The 22,009-nt window shown below is 43.2% G+C and overlaps 1 protein-coding gene across 1 annotated transcript in view; it reads left to right on the plus strand.

The window, feature by feature from the left end:
• Window positions 1–22,009, plus strand: part of LOC123514063 — a 221,370-nt gene that overhangs the window by 92,969 nt on the left and 106,392 nt on the right. Inside the window, exons 11-30 of the mRNA XM_045271661.1 lie at window positions 591–710; window positions 1,040–1,173; window positions 1,281–1,518; window positions 1,817–1,939; window positions 2,362–2,496; window positions 3,449–3,571; window positions 4,251–4,481; window positions 5,115–5,621; window positions 5,951–7,123; window positions 7,352–8,299; window positions 8,691–10,697; window positions 10,858–11,529; window positions 11,647–11,747; window positions 11,941–12,132; window positions 12,416–12,524; window positions 12,647–13,162; window positions 13,269–13,583; window positions 14,284–16,104; window positions 16,329–16,457; window positions 19,249–20,031. Coding sequence (XP_045127596.1) covers window positions 591–710; window positions 1,040–1,173; window positions 1,281–1,518; window positions 1,817–1,939; window positions 2,362–2,496; window positions 3,449–3,571; window positions 4,251–4,481; window positions 5,115–5,621; window positions 5,951–7,123; window positions 7,352–8,299; window positions 8,691–10,697; window positions 10,858–11,529; window positions 11,647–11,747; window positions 11,941–12,132; window positions 12,416–12,524; window positions 12,647–13,162; window positions 13,269–13,583; window positions 14,284–16,104; window positions 16,329–16,457; window positions 19,249–20,031 — 10,377 coding nt within the window. The remainder of the gene's footprint in view (window positions 1–590; window positions 711–1,039; window positions 1,174–1,280; window positions 1,519–1,816; window positions 1,940–2,361; window positions 2,497–3,448; window positions 3,572–4,250; window positions 4,482–5,114; window positions 5,622–5,950; window positions 7,124–7,351; window positions 8,300–8,690; window positions 10,698–10,857; window positions 11,530–11,646; window positions 11,748–11,940; window positions 12,133–12,415; window positions 12,525–12,646; window positions 13,163–13,268; window positions 13,584–14,283; window positions 16,105–16,328; window positions 16,458–19,248; window positions 20,032–22,009) is intronic.

Consider the following 22,009-nt stretch of genomic DNA (forward strand, 5'->3'; position numbering starts at 1 on the left):
GTGCTGTATGTAAATATGATGCATGACAGTTTCATAAAATAAAGATGTGAGTTGTGAACTAGTCATTACTCACTTCAGTAACTTACTTTCTCCCATCAGTGCCATTGTATCTTGTGATGCTTTGCTCAGGCTGCTGTGGCCATGAGTGACTGATCTTTGCTCACTGTACTTCTTGTCATTTTTTTCAAGCAACCTCAGTTTTAGATAATACTGCATTTACCCTGGATGACTTGATGATATCTTCATGTTATGGATATTTACTTGTATCTAGTTAACTTTGCTTTTCAAATCACAATTTTTTTATAATCATATTACTAATTTTAATATTTGTCCCAGTCTGAATGTTGTTTGTGCAGAGGGTGAGTAGTTGTGTGCACTGGAATATCTAACCAACGTTTTAACCTTCAATGATAGTTGTTAACATAAGTAACAAAAATGTGTTGTCTTAGTAATATTAGAGCAACACACACTTTATGGGAGCGCCAGTGTGTGGTGGCACTTAATAGGTGACACATTACTGGGGAATAATGAGCAACAGGGAATCTTTAATGTTGATTGTCTACTTACCTCTGCCTTGCTTTCCTTATCAGATGTCGATGAGTGCCTGACCAATCCATGTGGTGCCAATGCTGTGTGTCTGGACAGTGTGGGCAGTTACTCATGCCAGTGCCGACCTGACTACACTGGAGATCCTTACTCTGGCTGTGTGGGTGAGTGTCACCACCACCACCATCACCACCTCCACCTCCACCTCCTCCTCCTCCTCCTCCTCCTCCTCCTCCTCCTTCTCCTCCATCTCCATCTCCACCACCTCCTCCTCCTCCTCCTCCTCCTCCCTCCTTCTCCTCCATCTCCATCTCCTCCTCCTCCTCCTCCTCCTCCTCCTCCTCCTCCTCCTCCTCCTCCTCCTCCATCTGCATTACTATGTAATTATAGTTTGCCTCTTTTCCCACCCCTTCCTTTGTCATTGTATCTAACTGTGCTTCCCTCTCCTCAACATTAATACTGTTTTGCTGACATGTCTTTTCCCTTGGTACAGACATAGATGAGTGTGCAGCCTATGACCGACCATGTGGCATCAATGCTGTCTGCCAGAACACTCAGCCTGGCTACACCTGTGTGTGCCCCCAAGGATTCATTCCAAGACCCACTCCTCAGGTGGCATGCGAACAGGTGTGTCATGTCATAATCTAATGCATTGCATCCCAAGTCTTTGATGCTATCAGTTTTTCTCCTTGCTACATTAACTGTCATACTCACCTTACACTTACCTCCTACAGGCTGATGTGAGCATTTTGTGCCTTTCAAACTTTGACTGTGTGAACAATGCTGAGTGCTTGGAGGGCCAGTGCTACTGTCGAGATGGTTTCAAGGCTGTGGGTGCAGTGTGTCATGATGAGGACGAGTGCCTGACGTCACCTTGTGGTTCCAATGCCCAGTGCCAGAACATTCCAGGAAGCTTTCAGTGTACTTGCAATGCTGGCTTTCTTGGTAACCCACCAGAGTCTGCCTGTAAAGGTAGGAATGGAAGCAGCATTTTTTTTGCTTTAGTACTTGTATACTTCTATTTATTTGCATCATGATATGTTCTTAATTGTTTACCATTTATCTTGTGTCCAGCCTTTGTGCTAGTGTTTTTTGCATATATCAAGCTGCATTTTTTCTATTTTAGCATCAGACTTGGTTGACAATGTTAGCTCCATCACCATGACACTAAACACTTATTGTGTTCACTTGCTGAACTAATTTTTTCCACTTTGAATGAGATATTGACTTGTTCTTCTCTTCTAACTATACCTTTCATATTTGTCCTCAGCTCCATGTGAAGGTATCCAGTGTGGCCCAAATGCCTACTGTAAACCTGATGGGGTGGAGGCCATGTGTATGTGTAAGTCAGGCTGGACCTACGACCCAGTGGATATCTCCGCTGGCTGTGTGGGTAAGTGGATTGTTCTCATAGATATTAAGTCTTGTTCTTCCAGTGTAGCTGTGATGATCTCTCAAAAGAAATTTCATTGTTATTGTGGTATGCCTATGCTCTTATGTGCACTTTGTAAGCATTTTTGTTGTGTTTTATCTGTATAGTATTACATATTTTTACTTTTTTCATTCTGCCTGATAGGCACTCTTCAATGGTTGTGCATTTGTCTGGCTGCATTTACATAGTATATGGGATTTTCATCATGCTTGTATTGTTGTGTCTTCATATCTACTTCAGTTCAGTTTGGAAGTCATGGATGCTCCTCTTCTTGTGTTTGCTATCTGTTGTTCTGCTCTTTCTATATCTTCAGTTTTCATCATACCAAATTTCTCACACTTTGTTCTTTTCTTTTATTTTGGTGTGTGTGTTTACATTTGCAGATGTGGATGAGTGTTCAGCAGGAAACAGACCATCAGGACAGTGTGGGGACAATGCTCTTTGCACCAATACCCCTGGTTCATTCTCCTGCCAGTGCCCACCAGGCTTCACTGGCAATCCAAATGTCAAGTGTCTGGGTGAGTCATCTTATTGCATGATATTCTGATCTCAACTTGTATGCTGATCATACTTTTTCCTTCTTTTTGCCTGCTAACATGCTTCTCTCATCAATTACAATTTCTTCCTCACACTCACAACTTTTAACTAAGTAATCTCTCATGTTTTGCCATGTTCCCATGAGCGTCTCACCATGTCCATCATGCCAGTTATCGCTTCTTTTCCTCCACAACATACCTTTTGCTGATCTTTTGCATTTTTTATCTTGTCAAGCCCAGTTTTACTCAAATCTGCTAATATAATCCTTCCTTATTCAATTGAATTTTTTTTTTTCATTCATCATGCTTTACTTACTCTTACCATGCAAATACTGAATACATATTGATATTCACTATCACCAATGAGAGTGTGAGTGCCCTGGAATTTTGGTTGCTGGCTGATGATAAACAGATACCAAGAAAGAGTTATGGTTTAGCTTAGAAGATTGTGCTTAGTATTCCTCTACAGCTTAGATGTTCATGTTTGTGAAATTCTGTGAACTGAAGCAAATTTAATTAAATTGACTATGATATTTTTTCTATGGATATTTCGTAGCCTTGATGGTGTCTCCTCACATCTGTATGATATGAGTCATTGGTACAAGATGTGGCTTTGTTCTTACAAATGGTGTATGTAGATATCAAACAGCATCAAACTAAAGATCCTTGCTAACTGCACTACTCTGCACAAGTTTACTACTTTATAAAATAGCTTTGTGTATATTGTGCATATATGGCACAATTATTCTCAAGCCTGAGTCAGCAGCCATGTAATTCCTGAATTAATGTGTGATTAACTGTGTGAGATGCATGCCAACTAACCCAAGAGACTCCATGCAGGAAGACCACCCCAGTGGTTACAAACCTGATGGCTTGTATAAACCAAAGCTTTACTAACCATCCTGCTTCTTGTCTTCACTTGGCGCATGCTCAGATATTAACGAGTGTCTTGGACACCCGTTCCCATGTGGCAAGAATGCCAAGTGCATCAACACCTTGGGCAGCTTTGAGTGCTCCTGCCCTCACCCACTCACCGGAGATCCCCTCCAGGAATGTGGTTAGTACCAATGAGCAGGTGTATTGCCCCTCTTCTTCTTATCTTTGGGCACTGCTCTTTGATCACACCATTCTACTGGTTCCCCTTATCCTTAAGTTATGAACAAAAAAAAATAATCATCTTATTTCAGTAATGAGATGGCTTCTATCACAAAGTCTTGTTGTGTGTGTGTGTGTGTGTGTGTGTGTGTGTGTGTGTGTGTGTGTGTGTGTGTGTGTGTGTGTGTGTAATTCACCACGGTCACCTGCTGGTCACCCAGCAACTCTTCCCCATTACGGAGCGAGCTCAGAGCTCATAGACCGATCTTCGGGTAGGACTGTGTGTGTGTGTGTGTGTGTGTGTAATTCACTGTTTGATCTGCTGCAGTCTCTGACGAGACGGCCAGACGTTACCCTACGGAACGAGCTCAGAGCTCATTATTTCCGATCTTGGGATAGGTCTGAGACCAGGCACACACACTGTGTGTGTGTGTGTGTGTGTGTGTGCGCACATACATACACAAGTGTTCATGTATTGGTTTCTAGATCCCTTGAAGTGCTAAGTAGAAGAGAAAACAAGATGATTATGGAGAAACTTATCAACATTGTTAGCAATAAGCTCTCTCTCTGTTTCAACTTCAACCCTTTGCTTATTACCTCCCCATTGACATTATTGGTAATGCCCTGCTTTTTTTCTCTAGATGTGGATGAGTGTCGGCAACCTGGAACATGTGGTTTGGGTGCTGTGTGTACCAACACCCCTGGTTCCTACACCTGTGTTTGTCCACCTCACACAGTTGCTGATCCTGATCCTTTCACTCAGTGCCTTGAAATTATGAAGTGTGAAGAGGATGATGATTGTCCTGGCAATGCCCTTTGCCTTGTCAAGCAGTGCATGTGTCCTGACCCAAACATTGGAGATGACTGCAGACGTATGTAGTTTATCAAAATTCACAGTTTCTAGATTGATTTGGAAGGAAGCTTATCTCTATTATTAGTTCATCCAGATATGTGACACATATTTTGCTGAAACTTTGTGAACACTTTTTATTGTTTACATTTTGGTATGTACACTATGTGATTACAGGTTTGCTCATTTCTTTATGCTGTTTCTGTAGCGTCTATGATCAACTGATGTTTATTAAATGTTGTGATAAACAGTATGAAAGACTGCATGGATGGTAGTAGTATTAATGTTACAAGTAAAATGACACTGTGTAAAAGTAGGACAGTTTTGAGTGAATGTTTGGCAAAATTATCTTCATAATTCAAAAACAATTTGAAAATATATGGTTGGATGTCAAAAGTGTCATTTATAAGTCTGTAAACATGCAGGAAAGTCGCACTACATCTATACATGACTACACAATACCAAGTTCATATTCATTAATATTGAGCAGTTAGTTAGTCAATTGTTACTTGACTTCTTGATTGAATGACTCTAAATTAACATTTTATTCAGCAGTAATCAAGTGGAGATGACTATATTTGTATGCTAGAGTGTTCCTACTTCCATCATTCTTAGTAGTTATGCAATAGTTAAGTTAAGTCTTGATTTCTTTCAGATCCTTGTGAAGATGTGCGTTGCGGTCCTAATGCTGACTGCAAGTTGATCAACGGACAGCCTAAATGCATATGTAGCCAAGGCTACAATGGAAATCCAATTGGCGTGTTTGGATGTACTGATGTTGATGAATGTGCCAATAATCCATGTGGTCCAGGAGCTGTGTGTCGCAATGAGCCAGGAGCCTTCACCTGCGAGTGTCCCTCAGGTTTTGAAGGCAATCCAACACGTGAAGGCTGTGTGGCAGTGAAACCTCCTGGCTGTGGACCTACCCAGCCTTGTCCTACAGGGGAGCAATGTGTGCAAGACAATTCTGTTGATAAGAATGTATGTGTTTGCCGTCGTGGTTACACACGTGATCAAGTTACTGGCAGATGCCAGGACATAAATGAGTGTGTGGACAACCGTCATGTGTGTGGACTTAATGCTATTTGCAAAAACCTTCCTGGATCCTACGACTGTCAGTGTCCACCAGGCTTTGAGGGCAACCCCTTCAGTGTCTGTGAACGTAAGTGACTGATTGTTTTAAACAAATGACTAATTATTTTAGCTAATAAATCAATTTGTGATTTTTCTTTATTAAGAAAATAGTAGTAGTAGTAGTAGTAGTAGTAGTAGTAGTAGTAGTAGTAGTAGTAGTAGTAGTAGTAGTAGTAGTAGTAGTAATGATGATAATAATAATAATAATAATGATAATAATAATAATGATGATATTAATAATGATGATAGTAAGAGCAATTATTGCAGTACAAGTATAGCAGTAATAATGGTAGGGAGCTGGTAGCAGTAGCAGCTCTACATTAGGCAAATTACCATCACAAGTTTTCCTGTCCACAGGCTGTAACACACTGGAGTGCACCTGCTTACCACCATACCGCATTGTGGAAGGCAATTGTGTGCTGGCAAACTGCTCATTAGGGAACAAATGCCCTTCTGGGGCTGAGTGTGTCACTATCCAAGGTGGTCTCAGTTACTGTGCATGTCCGAAGGGCTTCACTACACTGGCTGATGGATCATGCCAAGACGTGGATGAGTGCGCTGTCCGTCAGCCTGATGGGAGTCCACGATGTGCTCTAAATGCTGAGTGCTACAATCTAGTAGGTGGATATGATTGCCGCTGTCCACCAGGATATTCTGGCTTCCCATTCACCTCTGGTTGTTCTGCATCTAAAATACAGTGCAAAAGGGATGATGACTGTGAGGAAAACAAACGCTGTGTTCAACCAGGCAAATGTATCTGTCCTCCACCATATTTTATTGACAGCCAAGACAATGCCAAGTGTAAGAGTCCATGTGAGGCTTTCTCCTGTGGCATCAACAGCAAGTGCACTCCTTCTGATCCTCCCCAGTGTACCTGCCTGCCAGGCTTTGCAGACAAGGGTCCTGCTGGTTGTGTGGATATTGATGAATGTCAGGAGATAAAGTGTGGGCAAAATGCCATATGTATCAATGAGATTGGAAGTTACAAATGTGAGTGTCCTCCTGGCACTGTGGGAGACCCATTCCATGGCACATGTACTGGTACACAGATTGCAGAATGTTATACAGACAATGACTGTCCTGGTCACCTTGCTTGCGCACCAGGAGAGAACTGCGTCAATCCATGTTATTCTCTTCCCTGTGGTAAGAATGCTTATTGTGAAGCTGAAGACCATACTGCATGGTGCCGCTGTTACCCAGGTTATACTGAGGGACCCAATGGGGATTGTGTGTCCATGTGTGAGGGTTTCCTTTGTGGGCCAAGCTCAACGTGCATCGTGACCAGTGATGGTCCAACCTGTAAGTGTGAGGAAGGATTTAATGGTAACCCCTTCCCTGGTGGTAGCTGTGTCCCCTCCCAGTGCTCATCCACCAACCCATGTGAAGAGCCTCAGGTGTGCATAAATGGACGGTGCAAGGAGCGGTGTGAAGGAGTTGTGTGTGGCATTGGAGCCAAGTGTGACAAAAATACCAACAAATGTGTATGTCTTCCCTTCTTCTTGGGTGAACCTGATCTGCTCTGTGTTGCACGTAAGTATATTTCATCTTCTTTGATGGTTCTTGTTTCATTAAATCATACAGTCAACTTTATTTATTTTTTTAATTGCATTTCATTTACAAAGAGATAATATGATTACAAAATATATTCCAAAATGTTCTTTATGGTACGAGCTAATGTAAACTTCATCACATTACGTCTATTATTGATTGTTTTGTTTTGCTTTTCCCTGAGTCTTACTACTTTTGCTTTTCATACAGCGGTGACTCCACCTCTCTGTACTCCTAGCTGTGGAGGCAATGCTCACTGCGAATATGGTGAACCAAACCGCTGTGTATGCAATGGTGGATACAGTGGCAATCCATACAAGTCCTGCGAGTCAGAAGATAGCGAGAAGGCAGACTGCTCCAACACTAAGTGTGGCAGCTTTGCTCAGTGTCGCCAGGGGGTGAATCGTGTAGACTGTGTGTGTCCAGTAGGGTACCAAGGAAACCCCTATGTGGAATGCACTGATGTGGATGAGTGCATTGGTAATGCCTGTGGCATGAATGCTATCTGTCTCAATACACCAGGGAGCTTTGATTGTCGATGCCAAGAAGGTTTTTCTGGCAATCCATTTATCATGTGCATGGAAATAGACATGAAAGATGACCCCTGTCTTGTAGACCCTGCAGCTTGTGCCCCACCTGCTTGCTTAGGAGTGGTGTGTGGCCCTAATGCTGCCTGTGACCGGGGATCTTGCTTCTGCCGTCCAGGTTTTCAGGGAGATCCCAATGACAAGGAAGAAGGCTGCCAGTCATCTGGATGCCGCAATGACCTTGACTGCGAGGATGATGAAATTTGTTTCCCAAATAACAGACAGCGAACATGTGAGGAAGCATGCAATAGGGTGGAGTGCGGTCCCAATGCCATTTGTGTGGCTCAGGATCATCGATCCTCTTGTCTCTGCAAAGAAGGCTATGGTGGAAATCCCAATGATCCTGCGTCAGGATGTGCACCAGAAGACCGTGAGGATGAATGTGATGATGATGACAACTGTGATGATGGCAAAGTGTGCCAGGTAGACCTTCAAGGAATGCGAGCATGCATTGACCCATGTTTCAGTCACACATGTGGCCAAAATGAGGAGTGCTATGTGAAGGATGATCGTCCTCTGTGCCGCTGTGACGAGGGTTACTTGCACAACCCAGTGACTAACCGCTGTCAGAGTGAGTATTGCAACTCTGCATAAGTCTTGTTTTTATCAACTAGCTTTTATTTTTTTCTTAGTCTAGAAATCTTACAATATTTGTGGGAATTAATCATCATCAGTTGTTTCAGAACAGCAGAAACATCATGCCATAAGAAGAATTAATCTCAGATTACTCACTTCATTTAATTTTCCTCTCAATTTTTTTTTTCTTTTTTTATACATAATATGAATTCCTTTTCTCCAGCTTTTGCTAGAAAGTCTGTTTAATATTTGTAATTTTTTGTAATTGTTTGAATATTCTCTCTCTCTCTCTCTCTCTCTCTCTCTCTCTCTCTCTCTCTCTCTCTCTCTCTCTCTCTCTCTCTCTCTCAATTCACTTGTGATAATGCTATTAACCTCCTCCACAGAACCAGCTGTGCCAGAATGTGAGAGCAATCGTCAATGTGCCATTGATGCTGCTTGTCAACCTGATGAACTTGGTATCTTGAAGTGCATAGAAGTGTGTCACGACTTCAACTGTCCTGTCCATTCCACCTGTTATGCCAGCAACCATCGCGGATTATGCCAGTGCAAGGCAGGCTATATTGGTAACCCCAATGACCGGACTGGGTGTCGACCTATTCCTCTTGACCAGTGCCAGAATGATGCACAATGTCCACAGACCCACAAGTGTGAGGCTCAGGGAAATGTTCGTAAGTGTGTTGCTGTGTGTGACACCACGCGTTGTGGACCAGGAGCAGTGTGCATTGCAAACAATCATGCTGCTCAGTGTCAGTGCCCTCCTGGGCTCTTCACAGGTGACCCCAATGACCTTGAGCAAGGTTGCAGTTCAGTGAGCTGTCTTATAAATGAGGACTGTCCCACAGACCAAGCTTGTAACAGACTTGATTATACTTGCTTTGATGTCTGCTTTGATGCATGTGGAGAAAATGCCATTTGCCTTGCTGAGAATCATCGCTATAATTGTAAGTGTCCACCAGGTTTCCAGCCACAACCAGTTCCAGACATTGCATGTGCAGTAGTGGACCTGTGTGACCCTAATCCTTGTCATTCATCAGCCACATGCTCCTCCTCTGGTGGCACACACCAGTGTTTGTGTCCTCCTGGCATGGTGGGTGACCCCTACACCACAGGTTGCCATCCCATAGGAATGTGTCCCAATGGTGATGTGGACTGTCAGTTGGACAGTATTTGTCTCAATGGCCGCTGTGCTTCTCCATGTGATCGTGCATGTGGTCCAAATGCTCTTTGTAATATTGTCAACAGAAAGCCAATATGCACCTGTCCACCACGTTTCCAACCAAATCCTACTCCAGAAAATGGATGTGTCCGTACTACTTTATCTTGCACCAGTGACTCACAGTGTCAAGGGGGCATATGTTTGGCAGGCCAATGCAGACCAGTGTGTCAAGACAATGAAGAGTGTGCCCAGGGTGAAAGATGTATCAGGAACAAGTGCATGGTGCCTTGTGTGTCATCCTCACAGTGTCCCACTGGACAGGCCTGCACTGTTGGAGTATGTCTTTTAGGCTGCCGCAGCAATGGTGACTGTCCTTCTGAGCAGGGTTGTGTGAACAACAAATGTGTTGATCCATGCTCAAAGGAAAATGTATGTGGACCCAATGCCAAGTGTAAAGTCCAGAACCAGCGTGCCTCATGCTACTGCCCTGTTGATTTCAAAGCTGTACCCACCCCAGAACAAGGCTGCATTCGTGTGCCAAGCTCCTGTGTCTCCAACAACGACTGTGGCCCTAGCATGGTGTGTGAAGTGGGAAAGTGCTACCCTATCTGTCAACAAGACAACCAGTGTGCTCAGGGTGAACACTGTGGAGAAATTTGCAAAAGGGTTTGTTTTGGTGATAGCAACTGTCTGCAAGGAGAGGTATGCATCGAAGGCTCATGTATACCAGGATGCCGAAGCAATACCGACTGTCGCATTCATGAAGTCTGCATCTCAAAAAAATGTATGTGTGACAAAGGATTCCTCCCAGGCCAGAATGGCTGTGTTGATATTGATGAATGTCAAGAGAATCCATGTCATTCAACTGCTTCTTGCATTAATTTACTGGGCTCATACAAGTGTACATGTCCCGCCTTCACTGTGGGTGACCCCTATATAGCCCCAGGCTGTGTCAAGCCAAACACCTGTGTTGATGATAGCACATGCCAGGGTGACCAAGCATGTGAAGAAACTGAAAATGGAATACTGGAATGCATTGATCCATGTGCTTCTGCTGTGTGTGGAAATAATGCAAGATGCAAGGTGGTGGATCGCAAGCCTTTGTGTGAGTGTGTTCCCGGCCACTATGGGGATCCTAATGATCTTACTGTGGGCTGTGTTAAAGGAGAATGTATTGAAGACAAGGACTGCTCCAGCAACAAGCTTTGTGACACCCTCAACTATAAGTGTATTAGTGAGTATCCTTGTTTATTTTAACCTTTCAAGAAAATTAGTTTTCCTTTGTAATAAGTACTCTAGAAAGTTATTTTCTATCTCCATTGTGCTGATTTAGTTTGAACCAAGGTTTTTTAGTAAACTAATTTTTAAAATCCCCAACTTCATTTCTTTCTCAGATCCTTGTGACAACACTAACTGTAGATTTGGCCGTTGTCAAACTGTGGACCATGCTGCCATCTGTTACTGTGAACGAGGATTTGAGAGGGATGCAACAGGAGCATGTGTCGACATGGATGAATGCCATGATGCACCATGCCACCGCTCAGCTCTGTGTCGCAATTCTCTAGGAAGTTACTCTTGTGTGTGTCCTGAAGGCCAAGTAGGTGACCCTGTGGTATCTGGCTGCCGCACACCAGGGCAATGTTTAGATGATTCTTATTGCCCTGAAACAGCTACATGTGTGGACAACAACTGTTTCGATCCATGTAGAAAGCCAGGTGTGTGTGGAAAGGGAGCTGTATGCCATACTGAGAAGCACACTGCAACTTGTTCCTGTCCACCCCGCACCACAGGCAACCCTCTCACTGAATGTGTGCCTCTTGAGTGTCTTGGTCATGGTGATTGTGCTGCAGATAAATCCTGCATTGGCAACAAATGTGTTAATCCATGTTCAATCCCTGGCGTGTGTGGCAAAAATGCTGGCTGCACCCCTCGTGCCCACCTCCACCAGTGCTACTGTGAAGCCGGCTTCACTGGAGATCCCAGCCTGGGCTGCACCACAATCACTTATTGTGCTAAAGAAACTGACTGTCCTGCTGGAGAACAATGCAATGGAGGCATCTGTGTCCGTGAGTAACAGATTTATCTTTATCCTGCATAACATGGTTTAGTGAATCATAGAATATTATGCATACTAGACACAGCAATATCATTATTGATAATTCCTTTACTCTTTGTTTTCACAGCCTCATGCACCAGCAACCGTGGCTGTCTGTCTGGTCAGGTTTGCATTGATGGCTCATGTGTACTGACATGCAGGAACAACAGGGACTGTCCCTCACTCCAGGTAAATTTCATTCATATCTTATGGTTACCTCTTTGTGCTCAAAAGGACAGTGCTACTTTCCTCAGTTTTATCCATCATTATTAATTTAGCCATAGGTGCTCTTTGGCAGAAGCAGCATATCATTGAAAAAGTTGCCATGTTCTTTGAATTTATTAGAAATATATACATATTTGTTGTTCACTTCTTTCCACAGGTTTGTCAGAATGGTCTATGTGTTGTAGAGGTGAAATGCCGGCAGAATAGTGAATGTGAAGAGAGCCAGCAGTGCCGTACCAATGCTGTTGGGCAAGCTGAATGCAAGGCAGTGTGTGATGGCCTTGTCCTGTGTGGCCGCAATGCTGAGTGTGTTGCCATTAAGCATCAGCCAGTATGTCAGTGCCCACAGGTCAGTCTCTAAGGAGGTCCCACAGGCTCTCAGGCCTGCATAATTATTTGAATGTAAAATCGTTCACAGACCAGTCATGTTGCCATGGACATTAGCCTTCAGCAGTTTTTACCTCAGAAAACCTGAGTTAGAATCAGGCATTTTGTCATATACTTAAATGCTGTTTGTAGAGAAATATAAGTTGTGTGTTTGTATGTGTATATTTATCTAGTTTTGAATGCAGTTCAAGTTATTTTGTATCTCTGTATTTGTTTATGTATATCATGAAGTTACTGTCCCATAGGGTTATTTTGGTGACGCTCAAGACGAACGAGTTGGCTGCCTTAAGATTGAGTGTGAGACAGATGAAGCATGTAGCCAGACGGACCGTTGTGACAACTACATGTGCAAACGTAAGTGTTGATCATGCCACTGTGACCACACTAGCCTATGTCTTTATGTCATAATAAAAAATCATCAGTAAAGAAACATAAAACAGTCCAAGAGTATTAATAAAGAATGCATTTGCTTACAGGTGCATGTAGTGTAAACAACCAGTGTGGGGAAAATGCCCTTTGTGTCTCTGAGGGGCACAAGGCAGTGTGCTTCTGTCGTGAAGGATTCCAAGGAGATCCTTTGAAAGGATGCCAACCTATTGATTTTTGTGATGAAAAGCCATGTGGTTCCGGTGCCAAGTGTTACAACTTCCGTGGCAGCTACAAGTGTTTGTGTCCCCCTGGTACTGTGGGAGATGCTTACACAGAAGGATGCAAACCACCTGTGGACTGTCTAGTAGATGAAGACTGCCCACCTTCTGCTTACTGTGGGGAAGAAGATAATGTTCCAAAATGTAGAGATGTGTGTGAAAAATCCCAGTGTGGCCTCAATGCAGAATGTCGTGCTGCCAATCACATTGCTGTTTGTGCTTGTGTTGAAGGATATGAGGGTGATGCCACTGACCGAGTGACTGGCTGCCGTCCCAAGAAAGTGCCATGCCAGGGTAACTCTGACTGTCCCCCAAATACTATCTGTGATGGAGGACTTTGCAGACGTGAGTAGACCCTCCATATTCTTTCCACTATATGACCACTCTAATAGATTTTTAAAGGAGATAGGAAAGGAGTAAGTATTATTGATAAGTTCATTTATCATTTCAGCTCCCTGCCAAAGTGACTCTGAGTGTGGACTGACAGAGGCATGTGTGCGCGGCCAGTGCACCAACTTATGTGACGAGGAGCAGCCATGTGGTCTTAATGCCATCTGCAATATGGTAAACCACAAGAAGGAATGCTCATGCCCACCTGAATTCACTGGCAAGGCTGAAATGGAATGCTACCGAGTTCCTTCAGCTTGCCAGAGAAACAGCGACTGCCCATCAGGATTTTTGTGCGAGAACGGCGTGTGCTATCTCAGCTGTCGTGGTGACAATAACTGTGCTCAGAATGAGAAGTGCATGAGTAACACCTGCATGTGTAAGTAAACAGGTCATTGAATTTATTTAAAAAGGAGAGTTCAAAGGGAGCTTAGATGGAAATGAGAAGTCTCTCAATAAATCAAAGAAAGTTGTTTGATTGATAAATTGATAGTTTAGCCGAGAATAGCATATTTACTCAAGCAACATAACATAAATACTAGGGCATTAACCCGCTAAGCCTAAGCTCTCTAATAGACAGAGAAATAATATACATATAAATATAATATATACAGAGGGCATGATGAAATATCTTATCCTATAGAATAGTCAACATCATGAATGGAAATACAACAATGATAGGAAGTTCACATGTAGTTCTGTGAGGAGATGAGGTTAGTTGTGAGAAAAGTTATTACTGTTGATTATTATTATATATATATATATATATATATATATATATATATATATATATATATATATATATATATATATATATATATATATATATATATATATATACCCTATAAACCTAAGGGTTAAGATATGGGGAGAATTATTGTCAGTATTTGTATGTTGATGCGTTATTACATCAACCTTTATTTAGGATACATTGATAGATGGAGAAAATTATTGTGAAAGTAATGAAGATGTCAACCAGTTACAAAGATACATTGAAATATTACTTATATTGCTATGTAAATACTATTAAGTTAATTGGCACTCAAAAATAATGTTTCTTCTGCCTTCTATCATTACAGTAACCTGCCGTGTTGACAATGATTGCTTCCTTGGTCACATTTGTCTGAACAATATTTGTATGATTGGTTGTCGAGCCAATGAGGACTGCACAACCGACCAAGCTTGTGTCAAGAACCGCTGCTCCAACCCATGCGGTTCCCTCTCAGTATGTGGCCCTAATGCTCACTGCTCAGTCAGCACTCACCGTGCTCAGTGCACTTGTCCTGCTGGCTTTATTCCCAACCCAACACCCAATGTTGCCTGTTCCCGAAAGCCCACCTCCTGCAACATTAATTCTGACTGTGCCCCAGGCTTTGTGTGCAGCTTAGGTACCTGTATGGCCATCTGTTCTTCTTCATCTAACTGCCTAGATACTGAGCAGTGTGATGGATCAGTGTGTCGTCCTACCTGCCGCCGGGACGACAACTGCCGATCTGGGGAAATCTGTAACCAGCTCATGTGCACAGTGGGCTGCCGCTCAGATGTTGAGTGTCCCTCTAGCCAAGCTTGTGTTAACAACAAGTGCACTGACCCATGCAATTCACCTACTGCCTGTGGTGGCAATGCTATTTGTAGGTCAGAAAATCATAATGCAAAATGCTTCTGTCGTGACAACTTGGTAGGTGACCCCTATGTTAACTGCCGTCTGCCACCCACCTCTTGCACTGATGAACCTGACTGCCAAGAGGGAATGACCTGTTTCTATGGGACCTGCCGTCCCTTATGCTCTAATGATCAAGGTTGCTTTAACAATGAACGCTGTGTTGGTGGGGTTTGTAAGGAGATCTGCTATTCTGACTCTCAGTGTGATGAAGGCAATATCTGCCGAGGTCGTTTATGCATCCTTGGCTGCCGCTCAGATTCAAGCTGTCCCACTCAGCTGTCTTGCATGAATGGGCAGTGTCGTGACCCATGCCAAGGAGATGTGGCATGTGGCAAATGTGCTAAGTGTGAAGTAGTGGACCACCAACCACAGTGTAGTTGTGCTTCCAATACAGTGGGCAACCCACTGATAGCATGTACCACTCCAATGCGTCAGTGCTCCTCCATTACTGATTGTGGCTTCCGTGGGTCATGTCAGAGTGGCCTCTGTGTCAAGGCTTGTACTTCCAATGTTCAGTGTAATTGTGGGGAGGTCTGCAGCAACAACTATTGTCGTGCACAATGCTCCAAACACAGTGACTGCTCTGAAGGTTTCTTGTGTCATGAGGATCTCTGTGTTGCTGGCTGCCGTGCTAATGGAGACTGTCCTCCAACCAAGGGTTGCTACAACAACAAGTGTGAAGATCCTTGTGATGTTGATCCATGTGGTGCCAACACTCGTTGCCGTGTTTCCAATCATCGACCACTTTGTTTCTGCAAGGATGGTTACCATGGAGATCCAAAAGTGAGCTGTGAAGAGTATGAGTGCAGAACAGATCAGGAATGTGACAGGGATCAGAAATGTATGAACCGAGAATGCAAGCACCTATGCTCAGATGATACATGTGGCATTAATGCTCGTTGTACAGTGTTCAATCAAGAAGCAAAGTGTTCTTGTCCTCCTGGATTCTTTGGCAACCCAGTAATAGAATGCAAGAAAGAGATAAATGAGTGTCTCAACAACCCATGTGGTCTTAATGCCCAGTGTGTTAACACTGTTGGCAGCTACCTGTGTACCTGCAATACTGGTTGTGAAGGAGATCCATACCATCAAGAAGGATGCATATGTATGCAGGATCATGTAGACCCATGCCAGCGGATTGGCTGTGGCATCAATGCCAAATGCAGGACCATTTCTCGCACAGAGGGAGAGTGTCACTGCCCAGACCATCTTCCAATTGGTGACCCTCTTATCAAGTGTAAGTGTTAAGACTACCACTTATGATCAATCTTGCTTACAGTTTTTTTAAATATTGAAGCTGAATGATGGCAAAAATTATGAAGATATGACTAGCACTTTGTCATATCGTAAAACTTCCAACCACAGGATGGTTAATCGGAAGTGTATAATTGCTTATTGCTTTTAATAGTGAAAATATCTACCAACTAGAGTCAAATGCACACTTTCCACTTCCAACTGCAGGTTCAGCTGACTGTCGGCAGAAAGGGTGTGGGCTGGCGGCCAGGTGTGTGCGAGAGAGGGATGGAAGTTACGGGTGTCGGTGCAGCAACTCCTCATGGACAGGGGATCCTTATGTGGAATGCTACCCAGGTAAGTCAATCCTGAATGCCTTGTGCTCGGTTTACATTTCCTGCAGCACTGTAGACACTTGTGGGGGTGAATGGTAGATCTGCAGTTATTCATTCGTAGTGGCCACTCACTCCTCCACACCGAGAGTTTTGCTTTGTGATGTTTGAAGTCTTGAAGAACCTATATTTTATTTCGCATTTTCTGAGTTTTCACTTCCACAGACAGCTTTTGGATCCTATTACCATCTCACTTCTGTAGGATCTTGAAGGACTTGGTCACCAACCTCAGGAGAGCCTTGAGGTAGTATCTCCTCAGTGCTTGGGGAAGTGGCCCCTATGACTCGAGCTAACTGGCTGGACAGATGTTGAATGAATCTGTTAGAAGCTTTTAAGTGCATCGAACATTCAAAAAGGCTGCTTACTCATTTTGGAAAGTTTTTGGTTGTTCGATGTTTTTAAAAGTGGTCTGTTTTCATAGATCCTTAATAGTAGTGTTTGTAGCATCTGTGTGCAATATTTGTACTTATCCCATGACCTTGATTGTTCCTAGTTAAAAGTGGCATGAAACATTGAACGTGGCAGCTGGTGAGTAAGTCACCTTGAGGGTAAAAAAAACATGAGGAGCCTGGCTTATGGGACAGTAATGTAATGGAAGATCACACTGAATTAATTGATTATTAATAGTAAAGCATTACTATAATATTACTTTTAAAAAGGAGCAGCAAAGTGGCTGCTCACTGCACTCCTATAATGAATGTCCTGTAATGTTTTTTTTTTTTTTTTTTATTATTATTATTGTTATTATTTTCATGTAGTTTAGAATCTGTCCTTGATTTTTCTTAATACTTCCCAGGTATTTTGTTCACCATTGTTTGAAAAATATGATTGTCACTTCCTCCCAATCCTCAATATCCTTTTTTTCTCTCTCTCTCTCTCTCTCTCTCTCTCTCTCTCTCTCTCTCTCTCTCTCTCTCTCTCTCTCTCTCTCTCTCTCTCTCCACAATTTTTCCCTCTAACTAGTTTTAAGTTTCCATGCATCGTGTTTCACTTCCTGCAGAATGAAGCATCCCCAGTTTTCTTTGTCAATTTTCCATTTCCTGTTTTCATTGTGCTTCCTGACTTCACGCACCAAGCCTCAAGATGTGTTGACAAGTGAGTGCTCTTTTGATCCCTGATAGCCAAGAGTCAGGGTAGACACAAGGAGACAAACAGTTCATGTGAGACAGACACAAGCACTACTCTTATCCACTCATTACACTTGCCTATGTCCTGTTTCTTCATCTGCCTGTGTCTTAATTGTCAGCAGGATTCATAATTACCTGCTTTGCTTATGTAGATGCTTATCTTCACCTTTAGCAACCTTAGATTTTGTAGCTTATGTGCATGTTAAAGTGTATTACTTACATCTGTCATCTTCCTTTTGTACTTTCTCTTAATTTAGTAAATTTATTATCTTAAATACAGTATGTACTTTGAACATTATCACATCAATTCCTCCTTAATTTTGTTTTCCCTGTTATATTTCTTTCTGTTTGTATAAATGCTTATTCTTTGCTCAACTTATGATCACTTGATACTTGTTGTTCTCAGTGTTTTAGTTCATTTGATATCTGTTCTGCTTCAGCTGTTCATTCTTATTTTTACTTTTGTACTTCTCAACTGATCATTTATCTTTTTTTCTTCTTATCTGATATTTACCTCTGATCTGTCAATTGTTCCTCATCATGTTCTTGTCTTCAGACTGCTATGCTAACTGCTTATTCAGATTCATTGCATCTCTAATGAGGTATAGCCTTAAGGTTTCATATGGTTAATCTGATCTTCATTTTGTATCCAGTAATCACTTTAAATATTGTACTGCATCCTATAGATTCATACTAATACTAGTCATCTTGATGATTATGCTTTGGTCACATGATTATGTTCTCTATCCTTTACTTACCTTGCATAATCTCTGTTTTGTGTTTTCTGACTACCTTAATCCTTGCCTAGTATCCTTTACTTACCTTTACTCATGTTCTGTGTCCTCAACTAGCCCTAATCTTTTTCTTGTGTCCTTTAGCAAACCAGATCCTTATCCTGCGTCCAATAGTGCTTTTATTCCCAACTGTCTTTGTCCTTGTGTTAAGTCCATAAAATCAATTCCGGACTCATCATTAGTGCCTATAGATACCTTTAAGTGTTCTAATGTGTCCAGTTTGGTGTTCTAATGTCCCTGCTCCCTCATGTTATATGTGCCAATAACCCTCACGCCAAGGACTCCACAACCAAAACACAAACATGAAGCCACTCATGCAAGAGATGCATGCTGATATACTTATCCAGCATATGTGTGTGTGTGTGTGTGTGTGTGTGTGTGTGTGTGTGTGTGTGTGTGTGTGTGTGTGTGTGTGTGTGTGTGTGTGTGTCTATGAACATTTGTGTGCAATTAGAACCAGAAGAGTACAAGTACTTAATATGAGAAGTGCAACCTAGTGTCCCTAACATTGTAACACCAGCACTGGTTCACTTACTTTCATCTATAGTTCCAAAGGTGGTCCCCATCCGCCAGTCTCATGCTATTCATAGATTGCTCCACTGTATGGCAATGTATGTGTATGTTTGTGTGAGTTTGGGCTTATTTTTGTTATGGGGTTATGTGATTCATAGGTTTACTTCTAAACATATGGATTCTGATAGATGAGGGAATTAATTCCTGAAGCTTAGAATAATATGGAATACAGTATGAAAGGAGTGTATGTGGAGCAGGTGAAGCAGGCGGGTGGTGACCACCGGTGTGCATGCTGACGGTGGCTTCCTCTCCCACACACTAGATACTTCGTGCACGCTAGACACAGACTGCCCGTCGGCTCTGGCTTGTATCAGTGGACAATGTAAAGATCCATGCTGGCTGCAGCACCCTTGCGGTAAGCGTGCTCTCTGTGAGACTGTGGCCCATGTGCCCAAGTGCTCCTGCCCACTGTGCTATGTGGGACAGCCTGAGGTGGCCTGTGAGCCAGACCCAGCCTGCAGCACACAGTCTTCCACAGAGGCGTCTCAGGTGACCAGTTGTCACCAGGACGGCGACTGTGATGAACAGATGGCTTGTGACGATGCTCAAGCTGTTTGTTATGATCCATGTGCCTCTGAGGCTGCAGTCTGTGAGGCTCACAAGGTGTGTAAAGTCAGGAAGCACAAACCCACATGTATATGCAAATATGGCTTCATTGTGAACTCAGCGGGAGAGTTTGTGTGTGCGACAGGACGGATCGAGTGTCGCCGGAATGAGGAGTGCGCCAGCAACCTGGCATGTGTCGACAACCGCTGCTCCGACCCTTGTGCTGTGGGCCGCCCCTGCCCTCCAAACAAGCAGTGCGACGTTCTCAATCACCGCCCTGTGTGCATCTGTATGAAAGACTGCACACCATCTATCACCATCTGCCTGAGGAATGAAGGGTGTGCCCCCAATGAGGCCTGTGTGTCTTACCAGTGTGTGGACCCTTGCATCTCATTCGACTGCCCTGGGAACAGACCCTGCTACGTCGAGGATCACAAGCCAAAGTGTAAATTCTGCCCCCCAGACTATACTGGCGACTCTAGCTCTGGCTGCGTCAAAGGTAAAGCCCAGAGCCAGGAGCCGAGCGGCCCCGGCTGCTACTACTTATGTATTAACCCGACTGAGCGGTGGTGGACAATAGTGGCCCGTAGTCTTGTCATAGCCAGCCACCTCGACTAACCTCCATAATGGGACCTTCGGAAGGATCCACCCCCTTTGAGGAGTTTACCCTTGGTCAGTGACTGACTGTTGAATTGGTGACCTCAGTAGTCAGTTCAATCATCTTTTTCTCTTTCCAAGGGTTCATGAGAGGGGGTGTGTCCACCAAATGTCCCTGGAGTAGACTAATAAAGTTACAGACCTCATATTCTATTATCTTTTGCTAATATGTTTGTTTGAATTAGCAATTCTTAATGCACAAATACAGTCATAACTCACACTGAAATCTTGGTCCAGCTCTTTAGCACCTGATGAATATTCTTTAAAAGCTACAAAATACCACCACAAAGACAGCTTATTGGAAAAATCTTTTAGTTGCGACAAAGACTGACTCAGTGACTTAACCTCTTCAGTATCCACTGCTGTTACTATTAGAGAACTTGAGTAACAGATGTCCCTTCAAATAATATCTGTTGTTATTTATGTTATTCACCTTTCTATATTTTGCATGTGTTCACAGACACCGATACTTCCACTCCTTCCACCATCCCCACTACCACCACCTCCAGGTCCACTTCGCCTCCGTGTCGCAGTGATGCAGACTGCGGCACAACCACACACTTGTGTCTCCAAGGACACTGCAAAGACCCTTGTCTAGATGCCTGTGGGACACTACAATGTTCAGCTTCTAGGGGTTCACATGGCCAAGTCAAAATCATGTGCATCAACAAAGCTAAATCCAATCCACCCACTACCACACCATCACAAGATGTGGCCAAAATTTTGAGACCTAAAGGCTCCTTCCCATCACTACCCTCAATGTCTACTCCAAGACTTACTTCCTCCTCTAAAACTCACTTTATACCACCCAATGCATTCACATCAACAACTCCAAAGACAGTCTTCTTTACAAGTTCTCAGATACCTCCACCTCAACAAACTCAACCACCAGTTGTAATAAAACAGCCTTCAACCACCACAAAAATGCCCAGTACTAGTACAACACCACAAACCACAATCTCTAAGACACCCAATGTACCTTTCTTTTCTGATAAAACCACAACACTAAAGTCAACACAGCCTTCTCAACCTCTTCCAACCACATTTCAACCACCCATCCAAAAACTTCCACCTACCATCAAATACACTACCAGACCTAGTTTAAAAACAACTACTTTCAGTCCTCTCATGCCAACCACACCCCAACCACATCCTATAACTGAGAGCCCCACAGTGCCAAAGACTCTGTCAGCTGTGGGCAGAAAGTGCACAAGTAGCTTGGAATGCCCCAGAAACCTGGCTTGCCTCCAGAAACACTGCAGAGATCCTTGCAAAGTGACAAGTCCATGTGGTAGTGGGTTTGTCTGTCTAGTTGTCAATCACATATTAACTTGCCAGTGTCCCACAGGGTCAACTCTAGACTCACGATGCCCCCAAGGTAATTTACCAAATTCCCCAGCCCCTCTTCCTCCTCTCGTAGAATTATAGAGACCGCTTAGCTGGTCGCGGGACCCTTTGAGCCAAACTCTTTACCTCCTCATAAGTGGAAAGCTAAGAGAGTATTCCTTGTGGAATTCTCATGCTTAATTGCCATTTTCAAGAGAGGCTAAAGAATTTGTGCAATCTTCAGTACCTATCATAAGCTTAAATCTGAGTTGGATACAGCAATGAGGACAGATCTTGATCCAGAAATAAAGTTTGAGAAAAGATCGACAAGATTGGTACATTTCTAATTTTGGTGCAGGTCTGTCTTCGTTCTGTGTAGAAAGCGCATACTGCAACCCTCCCAATCCCTCCCTCCCCATCCTGCCCTTTCACACTTACAGAATCTACTTTCACAATGACTTGTGTAATTCCCATACATTTCCCTCCATAAACAC

The sequence above is a fragment of the Portunus trituberculatus genome, chromosome 37 (genome assembly GCF_017591435.1).
Source record: "Portunus trituberculatus isolate SZX2019 chromosome 37, ASM1759143v1, whole genome shotgun sequence".
Lineage (NCBI taxonomy): Eukaryota > Metazoa > Arthropoda > Malacostraca > Decapoda > Portunidae > Portunus > Portunus trituberculatus.